This window comes from Amblyomma maculatum, chromosome 2, assembly GCF_055883805.1.
Source record: "Amblyomma maculatum isolate TAMU_Amacu chromosome 2, ASM5588380v1, whole genome shotgun sequence".
In the NCBI taxonomy this organism is placed as follows: Eukaryota; Metazoa; Arthropoda; class Arachnida; order Ixodida; family Ixodidae; genus Amblyomma; species Amblyomma maculatum.
The window spans coordinates 107,396,734-107,423,815 of NC_139345.1; the positions used below are offsets into that span (position 1 = coordinate 107,396,734).

Here is a 27,082-nt window from a genome sequence, read left to right on the forward strand (position 1 = left end):
TGTAGTTAAACCTCGCAAAGACAAAAATATCAGCCTTCTTTTTTGTAGTTTTTAAAGTTAAGAAAGTCACAGCAAAGCTACATTTTTAGCAGCTGTGCACACAGTTAGAGCAAGGCTTAACCGAGTTCTTTCAAAATTGAAATGCTCGCTACAAAGGCTAATCTGTTTCAACTTGGACTGCATACTGCAGAAAAATAAGAAACAACACCCGTTACTCTTTGGACGTTTCACCTTCAGCATAAATAGGAAAGATGTTAGATCTGCAGCCAAACCAAACTCAACACTCATCCTGCCCAGTCTACAAAGAATACGAGCTGCGCTTGGTCTGTGTTCAGCAGCTTGCAGTATGGGGAACACTGGGTGTTTCGCACCTCGCTGGCTCGCTGCAAAAGAAAAAAAAAAACGCACAATAAATGAGCCACTCCAGTCTGCATCGCTGTTATCAGAAAGTTGAGAAAAAGAACGAAAAGAACTGCATGAACCTGACAAATCAGTTTTTTTTTATCACCACCATCACAATCAGCCTAATTATGTCCACTGCAGGACAAAGGTGGCTTCCCTTAGTCTCCAACTTGCCTTGTCCAGTGCCAGCTGTACCTATACTATATTCATCACTTTTTTTCTCACCTCATGGATATGACCCATGTCCTCTTATTGATTTCATTAAAATATCTTTTATCCGCATTTGTTTCTTCAACCCAGCCAGCTATGCTGCAGTCTGCCATATTGCAAAGCAAGCATCATGCATCACAGTCCGGATAATGAGTCACAAAAATACAGAAAACGAGAGAACTCTGTTCCCCGCCACTGCATGACAATGTCACAAAGCTCTTGGGCAACAAAAATCCAGAAGCATGCTGGTGGATATTTTGGCTGAGAAATCAACCATTTTTACACTATTGCAGCATCATTTTAGAACGCTGGTTTAAACCATATAAAATGCACTCACTGTTAAACCATCTATTCTTTTCATTTCACAGTGTTGAAATGAACCCTTATGTGCATTTCCTTCCCCATTTAAACAAGTTTAATTCAAACTTAAGACTCCATGATCCCAACCGAGGCGGCTGCGTTTCGATGGAGGCAAAATGAAGAGGCATCGCTGTGCTGTGCAATGTCAGCGCATGTTAAAAATCCCTAGGTGGTCAAATTACTCCATTGTCCTTCACTAGGGCTCCTCTTTCTCTCTTTCCATTTTCACTCCCACCTTCCTCCCTTCCCTTATGGTGCGGTTAAGGTGTCCACAGAAACAAGTGTGACAGATACTGTGCATTTCCCTTCCTGTGAACCAATTATTATTATTATTACCCATAACTACAGCAGAACTTTGGTAAACACTTAAGCTCCACCTTCAAGGGTATGATGAGATAGCGTAAACAGTTGCCATCCATGGCTCCCCTCATGGATCCTTGTTTGCCTACATGCACTTTGCTACTCACTTGATCACTAATCTCTTTACTTGTGCCTCAGTTATTTCATATGTACTGATTAGCATAACCACTCATAAGCTACCAAGTTATGTGAAAAACCACCTGATAAAGGTAGCAAGCGCTGCTTTAACCGAGCCATACAAACGAGACCGTGTGGCATTGGAGCATGCTTGTGATTTCTCGCTTGCAACAAAACACAAACAATGTCAATGCCAAAGTTGGATTTTATGAAGAATAAGGCGTTTAAGGCTACAACGTTAAATTTCTGCTGTATAAATTGCAAACGTCACTGACAAAATGCTGTGAGCATTAACACTTAAATATTCACACCGCTGGGCGTCTGCGGAGCTCGCTTAAAATTCCATCACCTGCAGCTCCACGTACATACTACCTAGACACCCGTTCGTTCATCTGTGCAGTTCCTAAGCAGCCTTTTATTCAGAAACTCTAATACAAAGCGGAAGGCTCAGGTTCGCTCAGATGGCCAAGAGCAACAGCCGACACAACCAAGTGTTACAATGTACACTGGTACTGCCAGACTGCATGTGCGATGCCTGCATGTATAGAGATTTTCGAAAATGCAGCAGCATCCCTGAGAACGATGTCTTTCTTCTCGCCGTCACCTGCCACAGGCACGCTTGAAAGGTGGACCGTGGTGTTTGTTGCCCGAGTTGCCAGGAGTGACTTATTATAAAGCCCTACTTTAGCCGGCCATACGAACGTGCCTCCGTAGCCTATTTGGGCAGGATGTATAACAAGCATTTGTGCAAACCAACTTCACAAAATATCTTCGAGTAAATGCAGTGGAATCTTACTGCTATGGTTCTCATAGGTATGGTAAATTAAACATAATATCTGAACATTGTATTATCCAAAACGGGCACCAAAAAGTCGCAAATGAAACTTGCTTGTTACAGAACTTAGATTTATTACTGCGCTTTGAATAACCTGTCATTTTGCTCGAAACTTTCCTTTTCTCAATACCCAGAGGCAAGTTTTCCTGAAACTCATAGAAACGGGTCACAATTTCATTGCCTAGCTCCCTAGCTCCGCACCCATGACAGAGCCACAAAGAGTGTCTAAAAGCTGGCGTTCTGCTAACTTCTCCAAGAGCACCACCCTCCGCAGGAGTTCTTGTCATGAGATAAACACGTGGAGATGTTATCGTCAGAGCACAGCATCTTGGTAGACTGCCAATGTCAGTGCTGTTGACTAGCGAGGAGTTGAAAAGATAAAAAAATAATAATAATAAATATTCTGAACTGTAAAAATGAAAGGAGGAGAGGAGTTTATTAGGTGAGCAAATAGTACTGAAACATTGCCATCTCCAACACCCAAAATTGTTTTGCTGCCTCTTAGAGAGAAATTCAAAACCTTGCGAGTTGCAAATAGTACTGAAACATTGCCATCTCAATCAATGTTAACATTGCCATCTCCAACACCCAAAATTGTTTTGCTGCCTCTTAGAGAGAAATTTAAAACCTTGCGAGTTTTTATATAATTTCCGCAATCATATTCTCCAAACCTATGTGAAAATATAATCATATTAGCCATATGAATATGCATTGCTTCTTAGGGCGTGAACTGGGAACAATAAAAAAAATATATGCCCAAAAAAAACAAAGTTTAGTGGGATCATATCAATGATATTTTACTGTAAAGGCTCAATTTTCCAAATAACATATAGTGCATTTCCTCTCACTAAAAGGTCACATCATACTAACTAATTCTGTGTGCTCCAACTGGAGTTCTAGAGTTTTGGTAAGCTCACTGAGCAAAAACATTTATAAAAACATTCTGTTACCCTTCATGCATAAACGCCCAACACACACACCTGCACTCTCAATCTTTGTATGTAGAATTCATACTAGCAATGAGCATACTGCAGAGTATAATAACTGAAGCAATTTGGCAGATGCTTGAACTCCATCTCCTGACAAAAAAAGAAAAAAAGTAATCAAACAAATCATTTCAACAATTTTTGCGAGGTGATACAAACTATGCACAAAGCATGAATAGAAAAGCTGTTGAGCATGTAAAGCAGCCCTCCTGCAGTAGAGTATGCACACACTTCAGACACTTAGAAGCAACACACAACAGTTGTACAAGACTAACCCTTTTTCTCCGAAACAAGGGAAATCCCAGACACGCTGGTCTGCTCCAAAGAGTTCTCCATCCTGCAGCGTCTGCGGCATATGCTTGCCTTTAGTCTCGGGAAGGAAAAGGGAGAGGACACTCAGCACCAGAGACATGGCCCCCGTAATAATCATCGGGTATGTCGGGTCCAGGCGAGACTGTAAGGTACATAGAAGAAAGATAAGCAAGAACCTGAAGGCCTAAGGAAGCAGGAGCGCTAGAAGTGGAAGCAGAAAAATAACAAACAAAAGATCACTTATTTTCATCAGACACTGCAATCGTATCAAGGTACAAAGACAAAAAAAAAAAAAAAAGACCACAAGCAACTGCAATGTGTGACTGAGTTTTCTATGAAAAGGCACAATCAACAACTGCAAGAGCTAAAATAGAATATGTATTTATTAGCCTCTGTTCTTTCAAGCACTTCTGTCATTACAATGTTGCATGAGGTGTGTTTTGTGTGCTTTCATAGATGAAAACATAGGAATATAGCGAGATGTGCGCCCAAACTTTCTTCAGTTCTTCAGCTTCAATGTGAAACATTTGTTAAAGAACGTTAGTGAGTGTGATCTTCATCGTATGTACATTTGTTTCTACAGGAACTGTCCCTCTTTTAATGGCTGAGGTGGAGGGGCTTTTTATTTTTTAGAGTTCAGAGGTGAGAGTTAGTTGCTTGTTAGGCCTTGAAGCAGGGTGCCTGATTTAAACAGGACATCTGAAATACTGACCTGCACATCTGCGCAAGAAAGGATCCTGAACATGAGAATTTCTGCACATTCCACAGGATGCATTGCCAGGAAATTTAATAGATTCGCATCAACCCAAAATTTTTATCCATTGTGACCGTGTCATCGAGATCCTACACCACTTTTTGTGTCCAAGAAGGATAACCTAACAAAGATATACATACTATTAGAGACAGTGGAATTTAGGCAGTTATGAAAAATAATGATAAAACATAATGCTGCCATTTTTTTTTTACCACACCGGTAGTAATCAAGCCATCATTCAATAATGCATTTCAAAAAATTGAGTGCCTCCATTCTGTGGGCTGCCAAAATTTTCAACTTGTACTTGTTAAAGGAATCAATACTAGTGGAGGCTGAATTCAAATTAGTATACTATGACAAAGAGCTGCATATAAACTGAACTAGGGAAGCCATTCCTCCAGAACAAAACCAGAGGACCAAACCATCAAGGACTTGCCAGGTAGACAATAGATGGGCTGACGTAGAGACTCAGGGTGCCTGCAAAGCGCAAAAATGCCAGGCCTCGACCCCTGAGAACAGTCGGGTAAACCTCGGCCGAGTACTGCATGATGGTGTCGTACTCAGCTGTCAGACATACTCGCATGAGAAGACTCAGCACCAGCACAGAGACATGGGAGCCTGCGCAAAAGAGACAAGGGTAAGCTGCTAGTACCAACAGCCCGAAAAAAAAGGTCGTGTACATCACCACACAACTATGACAGCTTGCAAATAGAATGACTGACTCTGAAAGTAGGCTGCACATACAGCCCTCTAGTCCTCACAAAACCAAGCAACAGTTCAATACGGGGAATTGAGAAGCATAGTCGAACACTGTCGAGACTGGATGCTGCTTAGGGCACATGGGTCATTGATAAACGCGATCTAAGCAGCTCACTTTTGAGTCAGTTTAAAAAAACATTTAACATGCTTTTTAAAACAAAGAAATAAAACAGTATTCACACTATACAAAAGGTTAAGGCCAAACTAACCACAGGATTTACACATAAAAAAGGGCTTCAAAATGACTCTATAAAATCTTTTCCTGCAAGTCGAAGTTGCCAAAACTGCTTTTCACTACAAAAGCTTTCCCTATCCACGAAAGCATTGCTATCCAAGGCTAAAAAACCCTAGGTGTGTGTTTTTTTTTTTTTTTTTTGTCTTTCTTTTTCACCTTGTGCAAGGTGACAGTGGCGAAGTATGAGAAACTTGTGGGTTGGTTAGTTTCATAGTTCAGACATAACAGCAATGCAAACAACCAAGTTCACATGAAGAAAGACACGCAGCAGCTGTGTGTGCCTTCAACTCCCTCATGTGAGCACAATGTTCAAGCTGCATTTGTCTGATGATAGGTATACTGCACACCTGCCTCTCCCCCTTTTCCTTGAGCGTGCCCTTATCCATATCTGCCTGGTTTACATGAGTAGAGATGGTACATTCTTAACAGTGCCTACTACACAGTATGTTCCTCACAGCTCACTACCCTTTCACAGCATCCTTCTCAGCAAGCAGGTGAACACATAACATTCATCAATATGACATGGTTTCCAGAGAAAAACATGCCCAGTACAGTCCAACCCACTTTAACAAAAATCAAGGTCCGAGAAAATGTCACTGTTATCAACTCACAACTAATAATCATTGTAACCAGACCAACAAACAAGAAAAAAGATGAAATCCAAGCATCCAGGTCATGTAGAAAGCTGCTCAGCAGTTCACAGAAAATAGACACGTCAGTCAAATTCATTTCCCTTATGCTAAGTTGATTGGTGTTTCTCTTGAGAGAATTTAGATGCCTTATGAGGTTAAGTGAAAGGCCTTTTATGAAAACAAAGTATCAGGGGGAGCAGGGCACTGAAACATCTCATTGGGCCATCATCAGTGTCATCGTGAGTAGAGTTGTTCTTGCCTGCTGCTTGCAATTAAGCCACACGTGCCTCATCAGTAAGGCGCTCATGTGTTGCACGCAGTTATAATAAAACTGCACTTGACGCACATGGTCTGCTGCAGACACTTGTGTTTTCATCAGAATCTTGCGAGTTTCCTTCTTTTCAAGCTGGCTCACAGCAGCCAGTTTTAATAGTTATGACATATAACATGGCAACAAAATGTTTTAGTAAAGGGATATTTTACTATAGAACACACAGTAAATTTGACACATGGCTCTTCATTAATAGAATCATTACATCTTTATAACCAGTATTGTTAGGTTTGCCTGTGCAGCTATCACTCACATCGTAATAGCAATCCTGTCAACAACAGCAACCACGGTCATCACTCCAATGCTAATGCTGTGGGTAGCTGGAACACAAATGCCACAATCATTTCTTGCAGTTGACAAAAGCGCTGAGCAAGTTTCAATGTCACATTCCACAATGCTCCCTTCTCTGTGGACTTTACGGTTCTCTTCACAGGCTTAAATGCCTGATGTGGCCTGCCAGATAAAATAAATGCACTTGTGGCTATACCTATGCATGAGTGCATGCATGTTGGGCAGTTTTTTGGGGATTCATAGTAATAGCATTCAAAAACACTATGCTATAGCAATAATCAAGTTGCACTTTTACAATGCTCACCATTGCGGAACAGGATGGACACGATGCCAACAACACCAGCAATGCCCGTGACAATGACCATGGGCCAGCGGCGTCCAAGTGTGTCTAAGCCGAACAGCACCAGCAGCATACCAGGCAGCTCCACCAAGGAGCTCAATGTGTAGGAGAGATATACATCTGTGCCCAGGAATGATGTGTTGTACACGTTGGTGTGATAGCAGCAGTATGTCACAAACCTGAAAGTCGGAACACACTGTGTCAGCACTGCACGGAATGCTGTTTCGATTGTACAGTGTTCTGCAACTTTATCGAACCCCCGTGTGAAAAATTATCCCGCCTCAACCGGAGGCTCATTTACGCTGAAACTACACAAAAAGCTTGCGAGTTGTTGTCCCCTTCTTTACGAGGTAAGCTCGACCATGGTGCTTACTTTGTTTGGCCGCACATTATGAGAAACCAGAACAATCTGCGATGAGACTGAGAAGAAAAAAAAAAACGCCAGTGCAGTTTCTAGCAAAAGGCAGCTGTGGCGTCACCTGGTGTCGCTGGAGGAAAGCGCTGCGGTTCAAAAGCGCTGAAGCAAGCATGGCACGTTCCTGTAACAGTGCTAGATGGCGCCAGTGCTGCCCTTCGGCGGAAAATTTACGTTTGCGTCTTTTGCTCTTCAGTCTCGTCGCAGACAGTTATGGTTTCTCATCATGCGTGGCCAAATCAAGTGAGCACCATGGTCAAACTTGCCTCATAAAGAAGGGGACAACAAAGCACAAGCTTTCTGAGCAGTTTCAGCGCAAATGAGCCTCCGGTTGAGGCGGGAAAATTTTTTAAACGAGGACTCGATAAAGTTGCAGAACACTGTATAAACCATTGACTGCCTTCATAAAAGGCTTTCACGGTTGAATTTTTCAATGTGCCTAGGAAGACTGCTTCTAAAAGTCATTGTGTCCATATGACTGAAGAAGTGTTTTGCAAGAGAAGCAATTTTAAGAGCTGCAGCAGACGAACATATACTCTTAAGAAAATGAGAAAGCAGAAAGGTTATTAGACATTTTCACGAGCATTGGTGCAATCGGTTTGACTGGCGTGAGTTTGGGGGAGATAATTTTCCGCTTTCCCTGTGCTACATGCACAGCCCGGTGTCTAATATGGCAGCACCCACGACCACATTTTGAAAAGCTCTACAGAATTGAGAAAGCATGAATAAGAATATTTCTCTTTAACAAAAACACTTCCAGTCATGCCTTTACAAGAAAAAAATATTATACCTGTAGTGCAATATCCTCACCCATAAAGGGTTTGACTATCAGCGCCAGTAACGTCAACAGTGACTTCGCAATTTCGCCTCAACTGACTCATATGAGCGCCTGAATTTTGTGCAATTATCTTAAAAATATAAGCACCTCTGTGCAGACACTGCTTCCACATGGTATATCACTAAATCACAAAATTATGCGTGCACAACCTCTTTCCCAATTTATTAAAAACAGACACTAAGCTACTCAAGTTCAAATGAGACGTTTCATTACAGGGTTGCCTAGAAAAAAGGTAACCAGAATTCTAAACCAGATTACTATATAAACTGAACCATGGTAGCCAGAGCAAAATGGCCACTACCTAATGGTTAAAGGCAACTATGTAATATCCCTCTACAGCTGATTCATTCACACTTTCTTTGCTGCAGTCACGCAGTGGTTAGTGCCCTTGGCGGAGGAACCCAAAGATGCGGGATTGAGTCCCGGCTGTGGCGGCAGCTTTTCGATGGAGGCGAAAAGCAAGGCACCCACGTGCTGTGCACATTGTCTGTGCTGAGTCGCTTTGGAACATAAACTAACCAACCATTCACACTTGCAAATGTATCTTTTGACATACTTTCAACGTTTAGGCGATATCATACAGTATACTATTGGTATGCGGGGCAGCTTAAGAATCATAAAGGACACGAGCACCTATCTAGAAAACAAACTACTGTGTGTCACCACAACTTCCCCGAGTTCAGTAAAATTAGCTATTTTTCATGAGACATTCTTGGAGTTAAAAACTCCTTTGACATTCATATCAAGACTACAGATAACAGTCTAAGACTAGAAGCAAATGCCACCGTAAAGAGCAAGCCTTGTGATCCCTACAGAATAATAAACCATCAGGTCAGAGAATTACCATGCACACAGCATCAGTAGCGAATGCTTGCGAATCCTCGGGGTTCGAAACAAATCCAGAAATGTCACCCTCTTGGCATCTTCTTTGGCACCCTGAAGCATATCACAGGAACTATAATAAGGAAAAGCAGCAGCAGCACAACTTGGAAGGTGGGAAACTCCACAAAAACAGCAAAAGCTTGCACTTTCTCTTCACACTGTAACTGTCCAGTCAAGTTGCCGGTTCTTCAATAGCTTAAAATTATATTTTAAATAATGCATTTTAGTGCACCAAGAGTTTTGTTTCCCTTCTACAACAGCTGCAATTCGACGGAGACCTTTAGTGCCCTTCCACTTGTCTCACAATGCCAGGTCCCACCTAGTGAGCGGAGGTTCAGAAGGGCCCTGGCTACAATATATACTAGAATAACCTGTGGCACAATCTCCCCTCAGCACACGATTGAAGCTCCACGCATGAAAAGTTGGTGTGGGGGTGCTGCGGTGAAAGTGAGCATGGAAGTACACGGGTAGCATAGGTTCCCACTCGGAGAAAAGTGTGTGACAGATGGGAGGCACTGTTTGTTGTTCTTGAAGCCAAATGTTTACCCCTTGCATTAGTATTATAAAGTGGAACATGCCGAAGTACCGGCACCGTCACTGCTATGTACCAGGCCGTCGCACCGTTGACTCTGGTGTTAAAGCAGTTCGAAAACTTTCCTTGTTTAATGTGCTCAAGGACAAACTCCACACCAAGCTAAGGGAGGAAAATCTTTACTGCAATGGCAAACTGCTGGACAACAAATGCCCTCTGTATGAACTTCATTTTATTCTGCAGGAGGAGCATGTGCATTTGGCGAATGGTAAAGACCTGCGGATCTTGCACAGGGTCCCAGTACTCAATAATGATGTAGTGCCTATTATGCCACCGAACACTCCCAAATGCTTCAGCAAGCCCTCCCCCTGTCAAACACAGGCTTTGCAAACCAAAAATGCTTGTAAAACTTCAGAATGAATGACGAAAAGAAAAAAGGGATGGCAGCTCATGAAAAGGAAAAGCTTTGAAATCTGAACTGTACAACAATGATTGCAACATATGAAGACTCCTTTATTCTTTTGGTAAGTACATCGCTTTCAAAACATCGAAAGCATTGTTTATACGTTCTAACACAAATCAAAGCATGCTGACGGACACTGCACTTGAGCAGAAAGGCCTGGTTTGGGTTCAGTGAAACTCAGCAAGTCTCTTATATGCTCACGGTATGCTGAGAAATAAATATGTGTTGCTAGTGGTAATTCAATGCTCTCCTTACATTCTGTGATGCAACTGTTTCTAACACAACAGATGCGAATTCCATTTTCGGCATTTTAGAAACAATACGGGTATGGTAAAATATGAGATGATTAAAAATACTGGAATAAAAAAAAAAGTGCGAATATTTCACAGTTTCGGTGAGGTCACAGTGAGGTACTAGTGAATGATTGGACATGTACTTTCGCATGCCACCAGATTTCAATTGAACTGAACTCAAAGTAACGACGATGAATTCCATTTGTAATTAGAAATGCAACCAGAGTGTAAACTCCATATTTTTGCTTTGACCAGGTAGCTATGTAGAACACTATGCAACTATGGTGCCAATAGAAAAAAAAACACCCGTCCTCGATGGAGTTTCTGCCTCCTGCGCAATGTCAATACTACAAACTTGCACTAGTAACAAGACACCAATTTTGAAGCACACTTATTAAGGTGACCAGTGTGGTTGAACAAAGTTAGGAATCTAATAGGCGTGTACCCTTCGTTACCGTAGCATACTCTCCATCCAAGCAACTACAGCAACAATGACTAACATTCTCTTACTCGATGACAACCAGAGATGCACAGCAAATCACAGTGCAGAAAGTGCTCATCTTGTATTTAAATGATGACCGTAAACTGGCCGCCGAAGTTCTACCAACACAGGCGATGTGTGTGAAACGTGCAGCAGTGCAGAAAGGCCTGCCCAGCTGCACTGAGCCATATCGCTCATAGTGCCTTCTATTCTTTCCGTATGCCGGGCCTTGAAAACCTTGGTCGGGTCACCCAAACTACTCCAGTACACTCTACCCTGGTGGTCTCACTCAGCAGCTGTCACAAGTTCCTCCTCTTCACACCACCATGCATGACCATGCAAGGAGAGGTGGGGCCCTTTACACAACAGTTATGCCCCGTTTTTTCTCTGCTCTGCTACTTCTTGCAGGAGCCGCCACAAAAGCCAACATACCCAAACAAATTACCTTGGTTGTCACCAGTACATCCACTAGCACGTTGGGCAAGAAATTCTAAAAACCCTTTTGGCCACATGGCTTACCTCCCTCGCTGGCGTTGCTTTGCTTAAAAGCATTGCAAGGTCCCACACTATTCCATACAGCCACTCTGGAACATGCTACGATTATAAGACAGCTGCCGCACCTTCAATATCTGACTTCTTTGCATGTCCAGTTTCCTCACAGTATCTAGAGCAGCAACATTTGGCCAAAGTGACTGCAGACCCATGCTCTGCATGCTATAATTATTGATAACGAAAGTCCAAGCAGGTTTAGGAAACCTTTTAGTAGCGTTATTAGCAATCGGAATTATTCGTTCACGTGCTCCTGTAAGCTTAACAACACCAAGGACACAGATGCAGGGCTGTCAAACCACAACATTTTGTCAACAGCAATATTTTGAAGGTCATACCCTTTCTGTTTTCAGCTCCAGATTGTCGGGAATATCCCGCTTGTTGAAGAAGGCCACTTTGCGCAGATACTTGACAGCATCTTCATTCCGGCCCCGTGTCAGTAGCCAGCTAGCAGATTCTGGTATGAACCTGAGTGAGAAGTTAATTTTGTATCATGTGACAGGACTACTATAGATCAGTGCACTTGAATGTGCCAACAAACAGGCCTACAGGAAACCTTGCAGAGGTGCAATACAAGAACCAAGGCAATTCATGTGGTAGGCATGGGTAGATGGCACGGCAAACATAGTAACTAAAAAATAAGAAATGTTTATGTAGAGATAAATAGTACAACGGCTACTCAGTGTAGCTTCCGTTCCATTCAGTCGTTCAGTCGTGTCCGACTCTTCGTGACCCTATGGACCATGTCACGCCACGCTTTTCGGTCTCTCACTACCTTCCTAACATCACATAACTTAATCTGCAGTGCCTCGAGGATGCCATCTAACCATCGCGTTTGCTGCCTACCCCTTCTCCGGCGACCCTCAACCTTTCCCAACATCAAATCTTTCTCCAGCGACTCCTCTCTTCTCATCAGATGACCAAAGTAGCTAAGCTTTAACTTTAGAATTTGACCCTCCAATGAGCAGTCAGGGTTTATGGTCGACAATATCGACTGATTTGATCTTCTGGCAGTCCAAGGAACTCTCAAGAGTCTTCGCCAGCACCACAATTCAAACGCATCAATTTTTCGGCGGTCAGCCTTTTTCACAGTCCAACTCTCGCATCCATACATCACAACTGGAAAGACCATAATAAGCACTCCCATAAGGAGATGCAACAATATGCAGGTTATTAAACTACTTCATTACTATTAATTTAAGCTAGAAATCTAAACACAAGAAACAGCGTCTGGCAACATAGTTTATACAATGTCCCTGCATTTAAAGCGACACTTCTACGTTTATGTACAAAAGTAAAAAGTGAGAAGAAACCATACAATTTTGCTAATTTGCTATCCAGAAATGCATAAAAACTGACACGCTTATCAAGATGTAAAGTGAATATCATGCAGGAGCAGATGATCCTTCTTTTATATCAGTCTTCCAGTCTACACCAAATAAATTCCAATATCTAGCAATAATTTGAACTCAAACAAGTACAAACATGTCCTGCCTACAGCAGCATACACCACTGTGCCAAAGACAGCCGTTTATCACACTGCATGCAATTTCAACAGAGATAGCAAATTCAGCTGACCGCTCAGTGACCATTGGTCAAATATTTAGAGGAAACCCCCAAGGTGGAGTAGAATTCTAATAAAGGAGTAATTATTCAGCGCGTCTTGACCTTTTTCATAAATTTTTTCAGTCTTTGCAATCTGATAACCCGTACAAAAAAAAGAGCCCACCGAATCTCCCGCTCCAGCCACATTAATGCAGTGTACCCCCCTCAAGCACACACTACTACTTTTCAGCAGTCATTTTTCCTGCGCACAGCACAGGACTGGAATGGCCTGCCCACCGAAGTCGCTACAATCATCGATCCCAAAATATTCAAGCGGCTCATCAAAAACATCTCATTTTGATTATAGACTCCAAAATTTTCAAGTGACTCATCGAAAACATCTCATTATGATTTTTGTTATACTTATTTGCTCTGTAACGCCCACTCCCTCATGTAATGTCTCATCAGAGACCTTTGAGAAATAAATAAATAAATAAACAAATAAAGTCACCAAAGTCAACCTGCCCAATTTGCTGGGCATATGCAAAGTTATATCTGCAATATGCCACTATTTCATTGCAAATGGCTAGTAGTTCTTATAATAAATGACTTCTACCAGCGCGTGTCCTGTGTCTTCTTCTCTTGTGTGCGTCTTCCCGTGCGCTTTATGTTCAGTCAAATGACTTCTACCATGCTCAGGTGAAGGTTCCCAAAATGGAATACTGAATACTGAGAGTGCCTGCACTCCTATAGCTTAACAAGGGGGGGACACGGCTCTTTGGCACCAAAAATCGGCCTGAAAATCGGATTTTCAATTTTTTCATTTTCGTATTCCTCGCACTATTCCGCATCTGCACGCAAATTTTCATCCTTATACCCCGCGTATTTATGAAGTTATAGCGATTAAAAAATGCAGTACCACACCCACTGCCCTTTAAATTGTGGACAAACGACACCCAATTTCGATCGCCCGGCGCATGAGAACTACGCGCTCCACCGCGGCGATTTTGGTCTCGTTCGAAAGCGCGCGTTTTCGGCTTATTTTTTCTTTCGGAAAGCAACCCTGTGCGCTCCGCCTTCCCCATAAAAAACAAACAAAAAGATAGCATGCAGCGCGCGCTACTATTGGCCGGTTAAGGCACGTGATCAAAATGGCGTCGTTTGGTTGGTTCCGGCAAGCTAGCCCTGAAATGCGGACTCCCAGTGACGCCATTTTGTCTTTCTGCCGACCACGCTAGTGCAACGCGAGAGCCATGCCAGGCGCGAAGAAGTACCGCTCTTTGCACAAGTTCGGGCGAAAGCAACCAAAGAAACGCGTTAAGAATGCGACTTCGTTGCATACTGTGCAAGAAGCAAGTGCCAGTGCTGCGGGATTGTGTGACGATCACGTTGCGGGCGGCGACGCTTCTCCGATTCCGCTGGACAACGGCGCCGTTCTTCGTGCCGACTGCAGTCGTGTACGTATTGATACCGCGCCTGTCACTAACAGTGACATAACTCAAGTGAGTGCCCGTGAGCAGGCTACGCTTGATAGACTGGTATCGACGCCGGCGACGGCACGAAAGACCGCGCTGTTCGCCGATGCAAGTGGTGCGTCCGCAGAGTCAGATGCGGACGGAACAGCCTCCTATGCGGTAATTGACCTCAGCATTGTGAATATCCTTCTGGATGCCGAGCGGTGCAAAACGTGTCGTGGATGCGTGCGTTTAATTACCAGCGACCGGAGCTATGGCCTCGCCGTAAAACTGATCGTGCTGTGCGACAACTGCGGTGAGATTGCGGCCGAGTGGAACTCGCGGAGGGTTGACGGCGAGAAAAGGTGCAATCCTTTTGAGCTGAATATTCTGGCTAGTCGAGCAATGCTGTCGACCGGTAACGGCCAGACAGCAATGAACGATATCTTTTCGGCGATGGGGTTGTCGCGGCGCGGGATGCACAACAAGACGTTTCAACGGCATCTGAAGAACACACTGCAACCCGCTGCTACCCGAGCCGCCACGACCGCTATGACACAAGCCGCGCAGGCAGTGGCGAAGGTCTACGATTACTTGTGTTTTGGGCATAGGGGGAACATTGCCGTGTGCTACGACGGCACATGGATGACGCGCGGACACTCATCACATATAGGCGTCGGTGCCGTGGTGGAACTCTTCACTGGTTACGTGCTTGATTATGTGGTGTTGTCAAACTTTTGTCTGGGCTGCGAAATTGGTCCCAAGCCAAACACTGACGGCTACGAACTTTGGAAATCACGCCACCAGTGCCAAAAAAACACCAACTGCAAGGCTGGTCAAATGGAAGTAGAGGCTGGCAAAATTCTGTTTGAAAGATCTCTGCAGCGCCACAACATGCGCTACACAACCATGCTATGCGATGGGGACAGTCGCACGTTCAGTGCTCTTAAAGATGCTGCAATCTATGGCTACATTGAAATAGTCAAAGAGGACTGCATAAGTCACGTGCACAAGCGTATGGGAGCAGCTTTGCGCAACCTCTTGCAGAGACACAAGGGTGCAGGGAAGCAAAGTCTTGGCGGCAGAGGAAGGCTGACAGCTGATCTAGTTGACAAGCTGGCAATATATTATGGCCGAGCGCTTCGATCAAATGTAGGTGATGTGGATGCCATGCAGCGAGCTGTGATGGCGACATATTACCACATCACATCTACTGATGACTGCCCCAAACACAGTTTGTGTCCTACCGGTGAGAAGTCATGGTGCCGCCACAACGCTGCAAAGGCAAAAGAGGAGCCTGCACCAAAGCACAATTACAGTCTGCCAAGAGATGTGGCTGATGCTCTTTTGCCTGTTTATAGTCGTTTATCAGAGAAGAGCCTGCTGCAGAGGTGCATTCGGGGGAAGACCCAGAACTCGAACGAGAGCTTCCACTCGGTCATCTGGACCTTGATCCACAAAGAGCGGCACTCATCACTGTTTGCTGTGGAAGCAGCCACAGCAGAAGCTGTGCTGCGCTTCAATGCCGGCTGCAAGCATACAGCAGCAGCAATTCTGCAAGAATGCAGTACAAATGTGACAGCAACTGGGTCCAGGAGAGCTGAAGAAAAGGACTTGCACCGTAGCGTACGTTCTGCAAAGAAGCGGGCGGCTTCGCTTGGCGTTGCTAAAACAGAAAAAAGAAAACACCGCGACAGCATGCACCCCGACTATGCTCCTGGTGCATTTTAATAGCATGAGGTCTTTGGGGTTGCCCTTCCTGATTAAATGCCGTGAGGCTTGAGTGCTTCCGACAATCCCCCAATTTTGGTAGTGTTGCATTTTTTAAAGATCAATATCTCTGGTCCTGTTCTTGCTATTGCTTTAAAAATTTTTTTTCTAGAAAGGGAATCCTGCGAGTCTCATGAAACCAAGGTAAATACAGTGACGACAAAAGAAAATTTGCTGAGAAGGTTATGTTGTCTTCGGTACCCAAATGGAATTTTCCTTTCAAGCGTTTCCTATTGCGTAACTTTGGCTCAAATTGGCATAGGCCATTAATTTTCGCTTCAGATCACTTTCCACCTGTTTCTGATCTTGTTGACATATCAATCATTGACATAATTTACACCTACATGCTGTGAAGTGTTTTTCCTCGTTTTCTCAAAACTGCAATTTTGAGGGTGCTGCAATTTTGGAGGAGAGATATCTCTTAGTCTATTTGTGCTATAGCTCTCATTCTTGTCTTGTTAGAAAGAGAAAACCTTCGACAGTGCCGTAGGACAAAAATATGTACAGTTATTATGCGGCAACATTTACCGAATTAATTATCAATCTTAGGTGCCAACCTGGGCTTTTATTCATAAAAGTTTGACTTATTGTAACTTTGGTTCAAATTCTTCTACCACGTTAATTCATGACTAGCGGCACTCTATGATCCTTCTAGATCACTCTGGCAGGGCTATTCTCCTCATGCCATAAAGTGTTTAGTAATTAACTCACCTCCAAACGAAGAACATGAATTAGGGATTATTTTGAAAGCTATTTCATCTACAAGAAAACTAATCAGATATTTGAAATCAGCATGCAAAAGTACATTAATGGTGCAAGTTTCAGTCAGATCCACCCATAAATAAGGAAAAAAGTTTTAAGAGGGGTGTCCCCCCTTAACAAGACATTAAGGACGAACACAAGTTAGCCAGTATTGACAGGGTACTGTATACTATTCGCAAACAGATCACTCTGACCTAAATCAGACCTCTTACCAGCTAAAAGATACCGGAAAAAGATGCAGGTGTCTGCATCACTGATCAATTTTGCAAGCAAAATGCATGCTTCAACAATTACTTTCTTGCGCAGATCTCTGAGACCGCAGACACTGCCAATCACTTCAAAACAAAATGTAATCTGCCCCTTTACTCAAGGTCATCAAGATTTTGGACCAACTACTGAGGATTTTTATATCCGCTCTTCCCGCCAATGAATGTGGCTTTTGTTGCTGGAATGAATGGCAAGGAAAGATGGCAGTTTAATGTCCTTAAACTACAACTATGTGGCCTGTGGACATGTCATAGTGTAGGGCTGTACGTTAATTTTCACTATCAAAGGTTTTTCAATGCACACTGACATCACACCGCACATGGCCCTTTTTTGCGCTCTACCACTGTGGAAGAAATACCGAAACAATGTGCACCTCATGAAGAGGACGATCAGCAGCAAAGGCATGCTCGTACAGACGGAGAGGTAGGTCGAGCTGTGAATGCCATAGGCCAACCAGGGACACATCATGGAGAAAATGATGTATGACAGAGCCCACAGTACAATGGGTAGAGTCCTCCAACGAGGTCCTATGTACTCGAGACCTGCGCAAAATGTAACAGAAGCAGGCTTTTCATCACAGACTTCTGTTAACTCTCAAAATGCAGCAAGTCCTCTTCAAGCTTTTTCTGCCTGGGTGCAAAGGACAATGAAAACCGCCACTCAGTCATTGCAACAGACAAAGCACTCATTCATGCAACAAAACTATCCATGTGGTATCAGCTTTTCTCACTTCTCACAAGCAGAACAGGCTATAAGCGGAACCTGCTTTGTCGACGCCCACTGCAAAGGACCACACTAAGCAAATTTAGAGATAGGTCATTATCACCACCTGAGTACACCACTGCAAGGCAAAGGCCTCTCCTATCTCTCTCCAATTAAACTGGTCTGTGCCACCCTGCATTTATCTGATCCCTGCAAACTTCCTAATCTCATCCACCCACCATGACTGCTGAGGATTTGATTGAGTCAAAAACTTTCTCGTAATCAATTAATGCTATGCATAGAGGTTTGTTTTATTCCCAACATTTTTCTATCACCTGGTTGATAGTAGGATGGATACGATCTATTGTAGAGCAGCCTTCATGAAAGCTTGCCTGATCAATCTGGTTGACTGAAGTCTACGGTTGAGCCAATTCTATAATTAATTACCTTATTAAATACCATGTATGTAACGGCAGTTGGCTGATCAGTCTAATTTTTCAAGTGCTTGACGTTTCCTTTCTTACGGATTATGATTTTAGTGTTCTTCCAATATCCTGGCACTATCGAGGTCATGAGGCATTGCGTATGCAGGGTGGCCAGTTTTTCTGGCACGATATTCCCACCGTCTTTCAGCAAATCTGAAGTTAACCGATCTTCCCCAGCAGTTTTCATAGCTTCTAAAGCTATCTTTACTTTTTTCTTCATTATCAGCAGAACAACTGATTTCTTTGCACTACTGACATTCTCATTATCATCCTGATTGCTTCGGCTACTGTATAGATCAGCACAGAACTCCTTCGCTACTTCGACTATCTCTATCTCATCCATAATGGTAATGACATTGTCCACCCTGTCTCTCAGTGCCTACATTTGACTTTTGCCAACACCTAGTTTCTTCTTCACCACATTTAGAATACCACCATTTTTAGAATGCTCGCCAACACCTAGTTTCTTCTTCACCACATTTAGGATGCCACTGTTTTTTAAAATGCTCGCCAACACCTAGTTTCTTCTTCACCACATTTAGGGTACCACCGTTTTTCAGAATGCTCGAATCTACACTATATTTTGTTATGCCAGACACTATGACTGATGATTAGCTTTGGCAGCTCTGTCAATTCTGCCCAGTCTGTTGGTTTTCATGCTTTGGCATTTCTTAATCAGATATTTTGTCTGCTTAGTTAGTGTACAGGAGCCCTGTCTAGCTACTCTACCACCTAGTTCTACATTGCACTCAGTAATGATACCTCTGAAATTATCCTTCATTGCTTCTACACAGGTCACCTTCCTCAGTTAAACGTGACTACCTGTTTTATACCAGGGTCCTGAATTTCTCTACTTCAATCCCTCTTACTGCTAATTCGTTGATGAGCTTCAACCTTACTAGACTGTTTTGTTCGCTCTTCAAATCTAGACTAATTCAACTCTCCTTAGCATCCTACTGTCACTGCACTGCACCTTTCTGATTACCTCTACATCCTCCTGCGCAATGAAAATGAAATTGTTCTTTTTTTTTTCTTGGTCTCCCGTTCGGGCTTTTCCATGTCTACTTCCATTTCTTCTATTTACTGAAGAAGGTATTCATGATTCATAAATTATTGTGTTCCGAGAAATCAATAACTCCCACCTGCTATTTCAAGAGACTATGCCAAATTCATCTACTGCCCGGTCTCCAGCCTACTTCTTGACTACCTTGGCATTGGAATTGCCCATCAGTACAGTAAATTGCATTTTTACTTTCCCAACTGCCAATCATGACAATTCCACATTTTCATAGAAGCCTCCAATTACCCGGTCATCATGACTATATGTAGGCACCTAGGCCTCTACAACCTTCAATTTATACCACTTATTAAATGTAATCATGATGATTGCTACCCTCTCATAAATGCTGTAGGACACCTCTATGTTATCAGATATATATGCTTATCGACAAGAAACCCTACAGCTAGTTCTTGTCTGTCTGCTAAGCCTTGACACCATACGGTCATCCTTTAGTACAGTATATGCTTCATTTTTCCTCCTAACTTCACAAAGCCCCATGATATCCCACACCACAATTCCTGCTATAGTCGGATACAACATAAGTCTGCAGTAACCCCCACATACAATTTCTCCATAAAAGAAAGCAGCCTGCTGTTAAGGCTTTTTTGGTTACCTAAATAAGAGCTAACCATCCGACAAAATTAAACAGCAACTGCTGTTTTTATATGTTGTATCCTACTATGTTTCCATAACAGCCCTGCTAGATTAGCCTCACTAAATAGGGTTCTAATGTGAAACGTTGCCAGGTTCAGTTTCCAAAGGCAGCCTGTCTTTAGCCTGTCTATAGTCACAGATTGACCACCACTGTGGTCAGTTGCTCCGCAGCCACTGGGGACAGGGGACCGGTAGTTCATTGGAGTGTTCATATAGGAGGCAGTGGTCAATTACTACACGAGGGTGGCCAAATTCTGTTCTCGTGGGGGAGGGAGTTCTTGGTGGTGGTCACCGGGGTCAGGCTGCACACCAAGCCTGGTTATGCAATTCCATTGACACGCAAATTTTCTTTTCTTTTTAATCCAGTGGAGAATCATGTGGCACCAGGATTTGAGCCACAGTCCTGTTGCACGCGAGGCGGATGTTCTACTTCTGCACCACCACTCCAGTACATCCCAGTTCACAAATACAGACTATGTAAACCTTGCAAGTGACTGCGTTGCAATACACCACAAAACAACCTGAAGCATTTTCATTTAGTAATGATAATGTAACTGTGCCAGAAATGTCACCCGAAATATAATTCTAACTTCAGACACATTCAAAGGCTACAAGAGATAGAAAGAAAATACAAACAGCTAATCACGTATTTAAAGGACAAACAACACTAAACCTACATGGCTGATTTTCTCTACCATTCCAAGGCTGTTCTCTTCATACGAATGTGCATTGCAGCAGCTTCTCACCACTGCTTTGTTGCAAAGTGAAGCTACAATGCTCCAGCTGTCCTAAAATGGATACTTTACAGTAACTTGTAAAATTTCAAATAGTATAGGTGAGCAGATATAGGTTACATCAGCCTAATTTTTTTCTTGTAGCTGAAGCAAATAAACCCTTGCAATTGCAAAAGCTACAAAAACTAATTTGAAAACTAAGCCGCCGTGTACTCACTAAGCACATAGGGATCTTCCGAGAGCGGAATGATGCACATGCCCACAAGGAAGCGTAGAATGGTGAAGCCAACCAGGCTTGTCACAAAAGAAGACACCAAGCCTGCCAGCCATGCTAAGGCATAGCTGATCACAATAGATGGCTTTCTGCCATACCTGCAAAGAAAGCCATTAACATGGTTGAAATGATCCCAGTTTGACAGATGACTGGTAAGTGACTAATAGTTGGTTATGCTGTGAAGAACACATAGGGAGAGATGAGCTCTGCAAAGAGGAGATGTTAAAGTTGATGTCCATTCCAGTATCCCCCTTTGCAGTGCCTAACCAAGCCAGCATGAGCCAGAACTTTCTCTTCATTTCTACATTTAACTTGATTGCTGGAAATTAGGTACGCTATGCAGAACAAAAAGTGAACTCCTTTATCTCTCTTTCAAGTGTCATTCTAAGACAATAATACAGTTTTATGGTGTAATGGAAGCCCTTTTCGTTTTTTCTAGAACAGTTAGTAGTCAGGACATAAGTCCAATGTTGCTACTGAAACAACAGAGAATGTTCTATGCATGATCTATGAAGACCATTCAGGTAATGATCATCACAGCAAGAAAATATCTTTACACCATACTGGAGCTTTGAAAGCTGACTACACAGCTTGGACAATAAAACAAAATAAAAAGGAATACCACTAACCTGTCTGCAATGAAGCCAAAGAACACAGAGCCTACGCTGGTCCCAGCAAAGAAAAATGTTTGCACATAGTACGAAAGGAGACTTCGATCACACACCATGTCCAACTAAGCAGGAAAAAAAAGCAACATGAGAAAGACCTAATGAGCTTTGTTCAAATCTGCATGGTCAGTACTTTGCAAAGGCTAAAGAAGACAATGAGAAGCATTCGGCTGCCAGTCCTTTTGATGTCATAACTAACTTGGCCAAGCCACAATGATAATGTTGCATTAACAAACCGTGTGATGTGACCTTTCTTCTGCGCTAATTGCACACAAATGCAAAGACGATCTCAGCCCACTTTGGAACGAGTGGAATCAACAGGTCCATAATACATAGGTAATAATTAACTGCACCTGCTGTGGTGGCTCAGTTGTCACGACTGCCTCGAGGACATGAATTCAGACAGAGCAAGGTGGCCATATTTAGATGTGTTCAAAGTTCATATGCAGCCCCCCCCCCCCTTTGCCTTACAGTTCCTCTTTCTAGCATTTCTCCCGCAGCTACTGCAGCCTTTCTTTCCTCAAACCCAAATTGTTTTCATTTTTGATTAACTCTTAGGAGGGAAGTTAACGGCTAAATTGCTGTTTTAAGCACACATCGAAAACAACAGCATATTTAAGAATCTATTGTGCTCACCTCAGTCGCAATGGTTGGGTAGAGGTTGCCAAACTTGTAGTCATAACCATAGCGGCAGGCCACAGTATCCCATGAGGCATTTGGCTCCAAGGTGCCAGCTTCAATGAGTGATGTCAAGTTGATGTCATACATGCGGCACTGGCTAAACGCACCTTTGTGTTCCTCATCAGGGGGTAAGGCTAGGGACATCAAGTGCTCATAAGTAAGACTGGAGGCATTTAGAAGAGCAGAGGGCACCTCTTCCAGTCTGCATGAATAGCTTTCAGGAATGAGGATAATGAAGTACTGGGTGAAATAGACGAGTGCACAGAGGGCGCCTGAAGGAACCACGAGCAGTAGCACCAGCAGCTTTTGGTAAGTGCCAAAGTCACCTGCCCCAGACAAGGCACTGTTGAAGTCCATCTGAAAGAGATGCCATTGCAATCAGGCAGTGATAAAGATATAACCACAGGACCATGAATTCCTTCAACCAGAAATCCGAAATACAATATCAGTTCAACAACACCAAGAACATTCCATTTCTCTGATGGATACGTAAAGAATGAAAAGATTGTCACAGGAGTGGAAGGAGATTGCCAGATACATTTCTTTTAAGTCATTCATTTATGAGCAACAAGACTAGTGAGCATGTTTCACATATTTGCATGCTGCCCTGCATCCAAGCAAGCAGTGTGTTTGCTTGATAATGATAAACAAAAATTGCTCACACAATTTTCAATTCCAGCTTGTTCTATTGCAGTGGCTGCAATTTTCTCTCTTGTTTCCTGATCTGCATTTTCATCCATGATCTGACTGTCTACGAGAATAGGTTTGCATTTGCAAAAATGACAATGTCGAGCCAAACTACCTGGTTTTCTCCGCTTAAACATTTCTATAGTGATCATTTAGGTCCTCAATTAGGCGCTGCGCTGTATAAAAATTTACAAACAAATCGATGAATGGTACAAGTAGGTTCTCCGATTCAATGAGCAGCAGGTCAGTGAAGTCGAGGCTAGTGGCCTTGCACATATGGAACAATATTTCCGTGGATGATATAAAAACTTTCTTTCTGTCCAGTCTTTTTTGAGAGCACGTGAAAGCTTGTTACGTAAGCAGCTCCGCCATTTTGTTGACAACCTCACCTTTATCTGCCATTCTTGTCTCCTTGTACCACTTGCCCAAGCCTTCTGCAACCACTATTACTAGGTACCTCAGGTAACCTACCACCAGAATGTGATTGACTAGTTCATTTAAATCCATTTTCATTAAAAACAAGTACACAGCATATTCACTGTATTGCAAAGGCATGTATTCATCAACCCTCCTTCAATCACCTTTGTATATGAAGGGAAAAGAAGGGTAAGAGAGGCTTGTTACCTCTAGACACATACATCTGGCAAGCACATTCAAAAGCATGACCGAAATATGTTGAAAGCAATTTTTCAAGATGTATGATGCTGCATACAAGCATAAATCAGCCTGGATGGCTAAGTGGGTATGGGCTTGGCTGCTGAGCGCAAGGTCATGGGGTCAAATCCCAGTGGTGGCAGCAGTATTTTGGTGGAGGCAAGGCAAGAATATCTGTATGGTGTGTGATTTCAGTGTCTCTTAAAGGAGCTCTAGAGGTGAAAATTGATTCAGAACAATTCGCTTTGATGTCTCCATAGCTAATGATCAGTTTCACGACATTAAACTCGACATACTACAAGCTTGGACGAAAAACAAATGCTTCTGAATGCCTCTAAAAGTGCTACTCTCATTACACAGCTCTCATTACGTAGCCATTTTACGAAATGGTAAAACAGCTAACCTTTAGGCAATGCCTGTATGAAATGTGTCCGCAGGTAAGAAAGGTTACCTTTCGATGACGATCAAATTTATAAGCCATTTTTTGTTTGAGACAAGGTTTTAATGATGTTTAACAAAAACAATGGATGCAGCTAAACTTTAGATACAAACTAACAATACAATTTTTCATTTCAAATATCCACCATACACTCACCCAGCTATTTACTTATGCAGCAGCCGTTGTGATGCATACGGTTACGGCTAAACCTTGAACATAATGATTTCACATCAAATTGGACCTCTATAAGCATAAATATAGCCTTTGCTTATCAGGATACCCTGTTGAAAAAAATACTGTAGACCCTGGTCTATAGCTCACACTCTGTGTACAAGTCAAGAGGGGCAAATTTGTCTTGAAATAATATTTTGGTTAGATAGTCCATGCCCTGCCTAGAGTCCACAAGGACAAAGTTTGTCTGCAAATGTTTGTCATGCAGTATACAGTTGCTAAGCAAAACTTTTACATTCAAGGAGTTAAACTCGAGGCATTTTAATAGACAGCATAAAAGTCAGTACCAAAGCCCATTAAAATCACTTCCCCTGTGATTGTCAAAATAAATTAAGCCAAGCTTAGGTACAGCCTGCAGACTGCAGTACAGAAAATAAAGTACAAGTCAATAAAGAACGTCAGAAAACAAATGTTCTAGCCTATTCCTCTAGCTGAAGTACCAGCACATTCCTACATCTTGCTCATGATTTAGCAGTATCAGTTTGAATGCAGATATCCGTAAGATGGCAGTAACAACTGTGTGGACTATACACATGCACTCAAGAAAAGGGGGTGGGAGGGAGTGGTAGACACGAATAACTTCCAGTTTGTCATGAGTTAATTACAATAAACCTATGAACAGTAGCGATGATTTTGCCTGCTGACAAAATATTTATCTAGAAAATGCATGTAATTTTAACATTCCTCGAAGAATTAATGAACAAAGAGTCACACATTTTAAATAGAAACAAAACTTTTCAAAACACTGTAAAATATGATTGGAATGCAACTATGTCTTGAATGAGCCAAGGAAAGCCTTAAACAAGAAACAATTAGGCAAAAAATGCATACCTTAATTAAGCATGAAAGAGAGCATGCACTTCAATTGCACCTTACTGTGCAATGATGAACAAGTAAGCTTCACTCTTCCAGCATCTCCTCACTACTCACAGCGCACAATATGTGCAGACGGATGTGAGCTGTCAATGCAATGCAGCTCCTATGCTATTTAACTACTGTATAACAGTAAGCTTATCTATGTCAGACCTTATGCTTATCTTTCGCAGTGATGTTTCAAGTAGATATGGTGTGTACATAGCCAACTGCAACAAAGGAATGGCTGAGCTGATTGTGTGCCTTCTGTGTGAACACAAATTTTGCCTGAAAAATATGGAGCTGAACCCTGTGGTTACTAGCAAGAGGTGTGAAAATAACAAAGTGATCAATGAGATGGCATGAAGACTTAGATGAACATGTACAAATAGGCAAGAAAAAAAAAAAACAAAAAAAACGAGACGTATGGAAGTTTACACTGACAAACAATAGGCACATGTAACAGCAAGAGCGCATTCAGGTGCTTGTACCTTTATAGCAGATATGCGTCATGCAAATAATACACTGACACTTGTCTGAAGGCTAACAGAAGATATACAAGATAAGCTGGAAACGACAGCTAGCCAAGCAGCAAAAGTACACTGCTTGGTGGAAAAATGACCTAAAGGCAACTCTAAACAAACTATAGTTATTTTTTCGCGCTCGGAAAAAAATAATTTGACAACAGCAATCTTAACAGTTATGTTTAGTGGTGTGCTAAAATGTTAAAAAGTACCCTTTATGACAATGCTGTTTCCAACCTCAATAGCCCTAACAGGCAAATTTTCACTGTTTTAAACATCACCTGCCAAAGAGTCTTCGGGGTTTCGTGAGAGCTGGTAAAAACGTGTAGTATTTTAGGGTTCTGTGAAGTTTGAGGGAGAAAGAAAGACATTTTCTCGTAATTTTAAGAACTTGCGCTGCCAGCCTAGTGAATCATACGCGTATGCGTAATTTTTATTGCACAAGCTGACGCCGGCCCTACGCACAGAAATGAACTACACGATCTAGCTATATATGGCTAGCACTACCGTGTTCAGCGACCACTCACCAGTAGAATTTCCTAAAGGGTATCAGCTCTATCATAAAGCATGGCGTGCTATCATAAAATCAAGCAAGGCGAAGCTATCGAACTCGTGCAGCAACCTCAACAAAACAGCCACAACAATTTGAACCACGCGCACTGATGGCGTAACTTCCCCGGTCGACATAAAAGGGCGGGACGCGACCTACTGCACCTGACAACGGTGAAAGCTGGGACAGTTTCACACTATTTATAAACTAGACTAGGCACGCTTGTCCTCCGACTTCCCGAGTTCAAGCAAGTGCCTGACCCGATATGGTCAGTGATGGACAGAAATTATTACTTTGCCCGAGAGGAGGAAATGGCAAGAATTAAGCCGAAACGAAAGACACTTGCCTCTTTGAAATGGGAAGTCGCAGTTTCAGTGGCCTATACGACTGTTCACAATCCACCAAAAAGACTGTACAGGATTTCAGTAGTTACGCAAAACAGCACTGCCAACGTCGTTGTGCAGACGACGAAACCACATGTCTAAAGTTTTGACGCCGCCATTTACTGCGACCTCCCGTAGCCGGCTATTAAGAGCTTAAGACGCCGTATATAGGATTTTCTTTTACTGCCCGTGTGTAGATTGAACTGGCCGGTTTTTAATTTTTGTGTGTGTGAGTGAATTTCCATAAGATGCGTTCCTACAACGAAAAATATCTGCGCATTAACCCGTTAACGCGCAATTTTCGCCTAAGACTTTCAGTTTCGGTTTCG

The 27,082-nt window shown here is 42.7% G+C and overlaps 1 protein-coding gene across 2 annotated transcripts; it reads right to left on the reverse strand.

The window, feature by feature from the left end:
- Positions 1 to 26,901, reverse strand: LOC146199504 (carcinine transporter-like). Of its 2 annotated transcripts, XM_084594998.1 has the most exons (11): positions 26,717 to 26,901; positions 22,389 to 22,790; positions 21,714 to 21,817; positions 21,028 to 21,182; positions 17,549 to 17,717; positions 11,716 to 11,845; positions 9,022 to 9,113; positions 6,889 to 7,103; positions 4,773 to 4,954; positions 3,546 to 3,724; positions 1 to 383 (listed from the first exon to the last, which is right to left on the reverse strand). In XM_084594998.1, exons 2-11 carry the CDS (start codon positions 22,788 to 22,790, stop codon positions 332 to 334), a joined length of 1,680 nt encoding a protein of 559 aa, XP_084451124.1. In that variant the 5' UTR covers positions 26,717 to 26,901; the 3' UTR covers positions 1 to 331. The 2 variants fall into 2 exon arrangements, with proteins under 2 accessions (XP_084451124.1, XP_084451123.1); XM_084594997.1 differs by lacking the exons at positions 1 to 383; positions 3,546 to 3,724; positions 26,717 to 26,901 and adding an exon at positions 26,348 to 26,651 and having other exon boundaries at positions 4,746 to 4,954.
- Positions 26,902 to 27,082: the final 181 nt, after the last annotated feature.

What these genes read in the sequence shown, in the direction of transcription:
- LOC146199504 (XM_084594998.1), bottom strand. Translation starts at nt 22,790, where the DNA reads ATGGACTTCAACAGTGCCTTGTCTGGGGCAGGTGACTTTGGCACTTAC. An exon ending in TGGAGCTGAAAACAGAAAGG is followed by an intron (nt 9,114 to 11,715) that starts GTATGACCTTCA and finishes GATATGCTTCAG; the next exon opens with GGTGCCAAAGAAGATGCCAA. An exon ending in CTACTGATGCTGTGTGCATG is followed by an intron (nt 7,104 to 9,021) that starts GTAATTCTCTGA and finishes TCCGACTTTCAG; the next exon opens with GTTTGTGACATACTGCTGCT.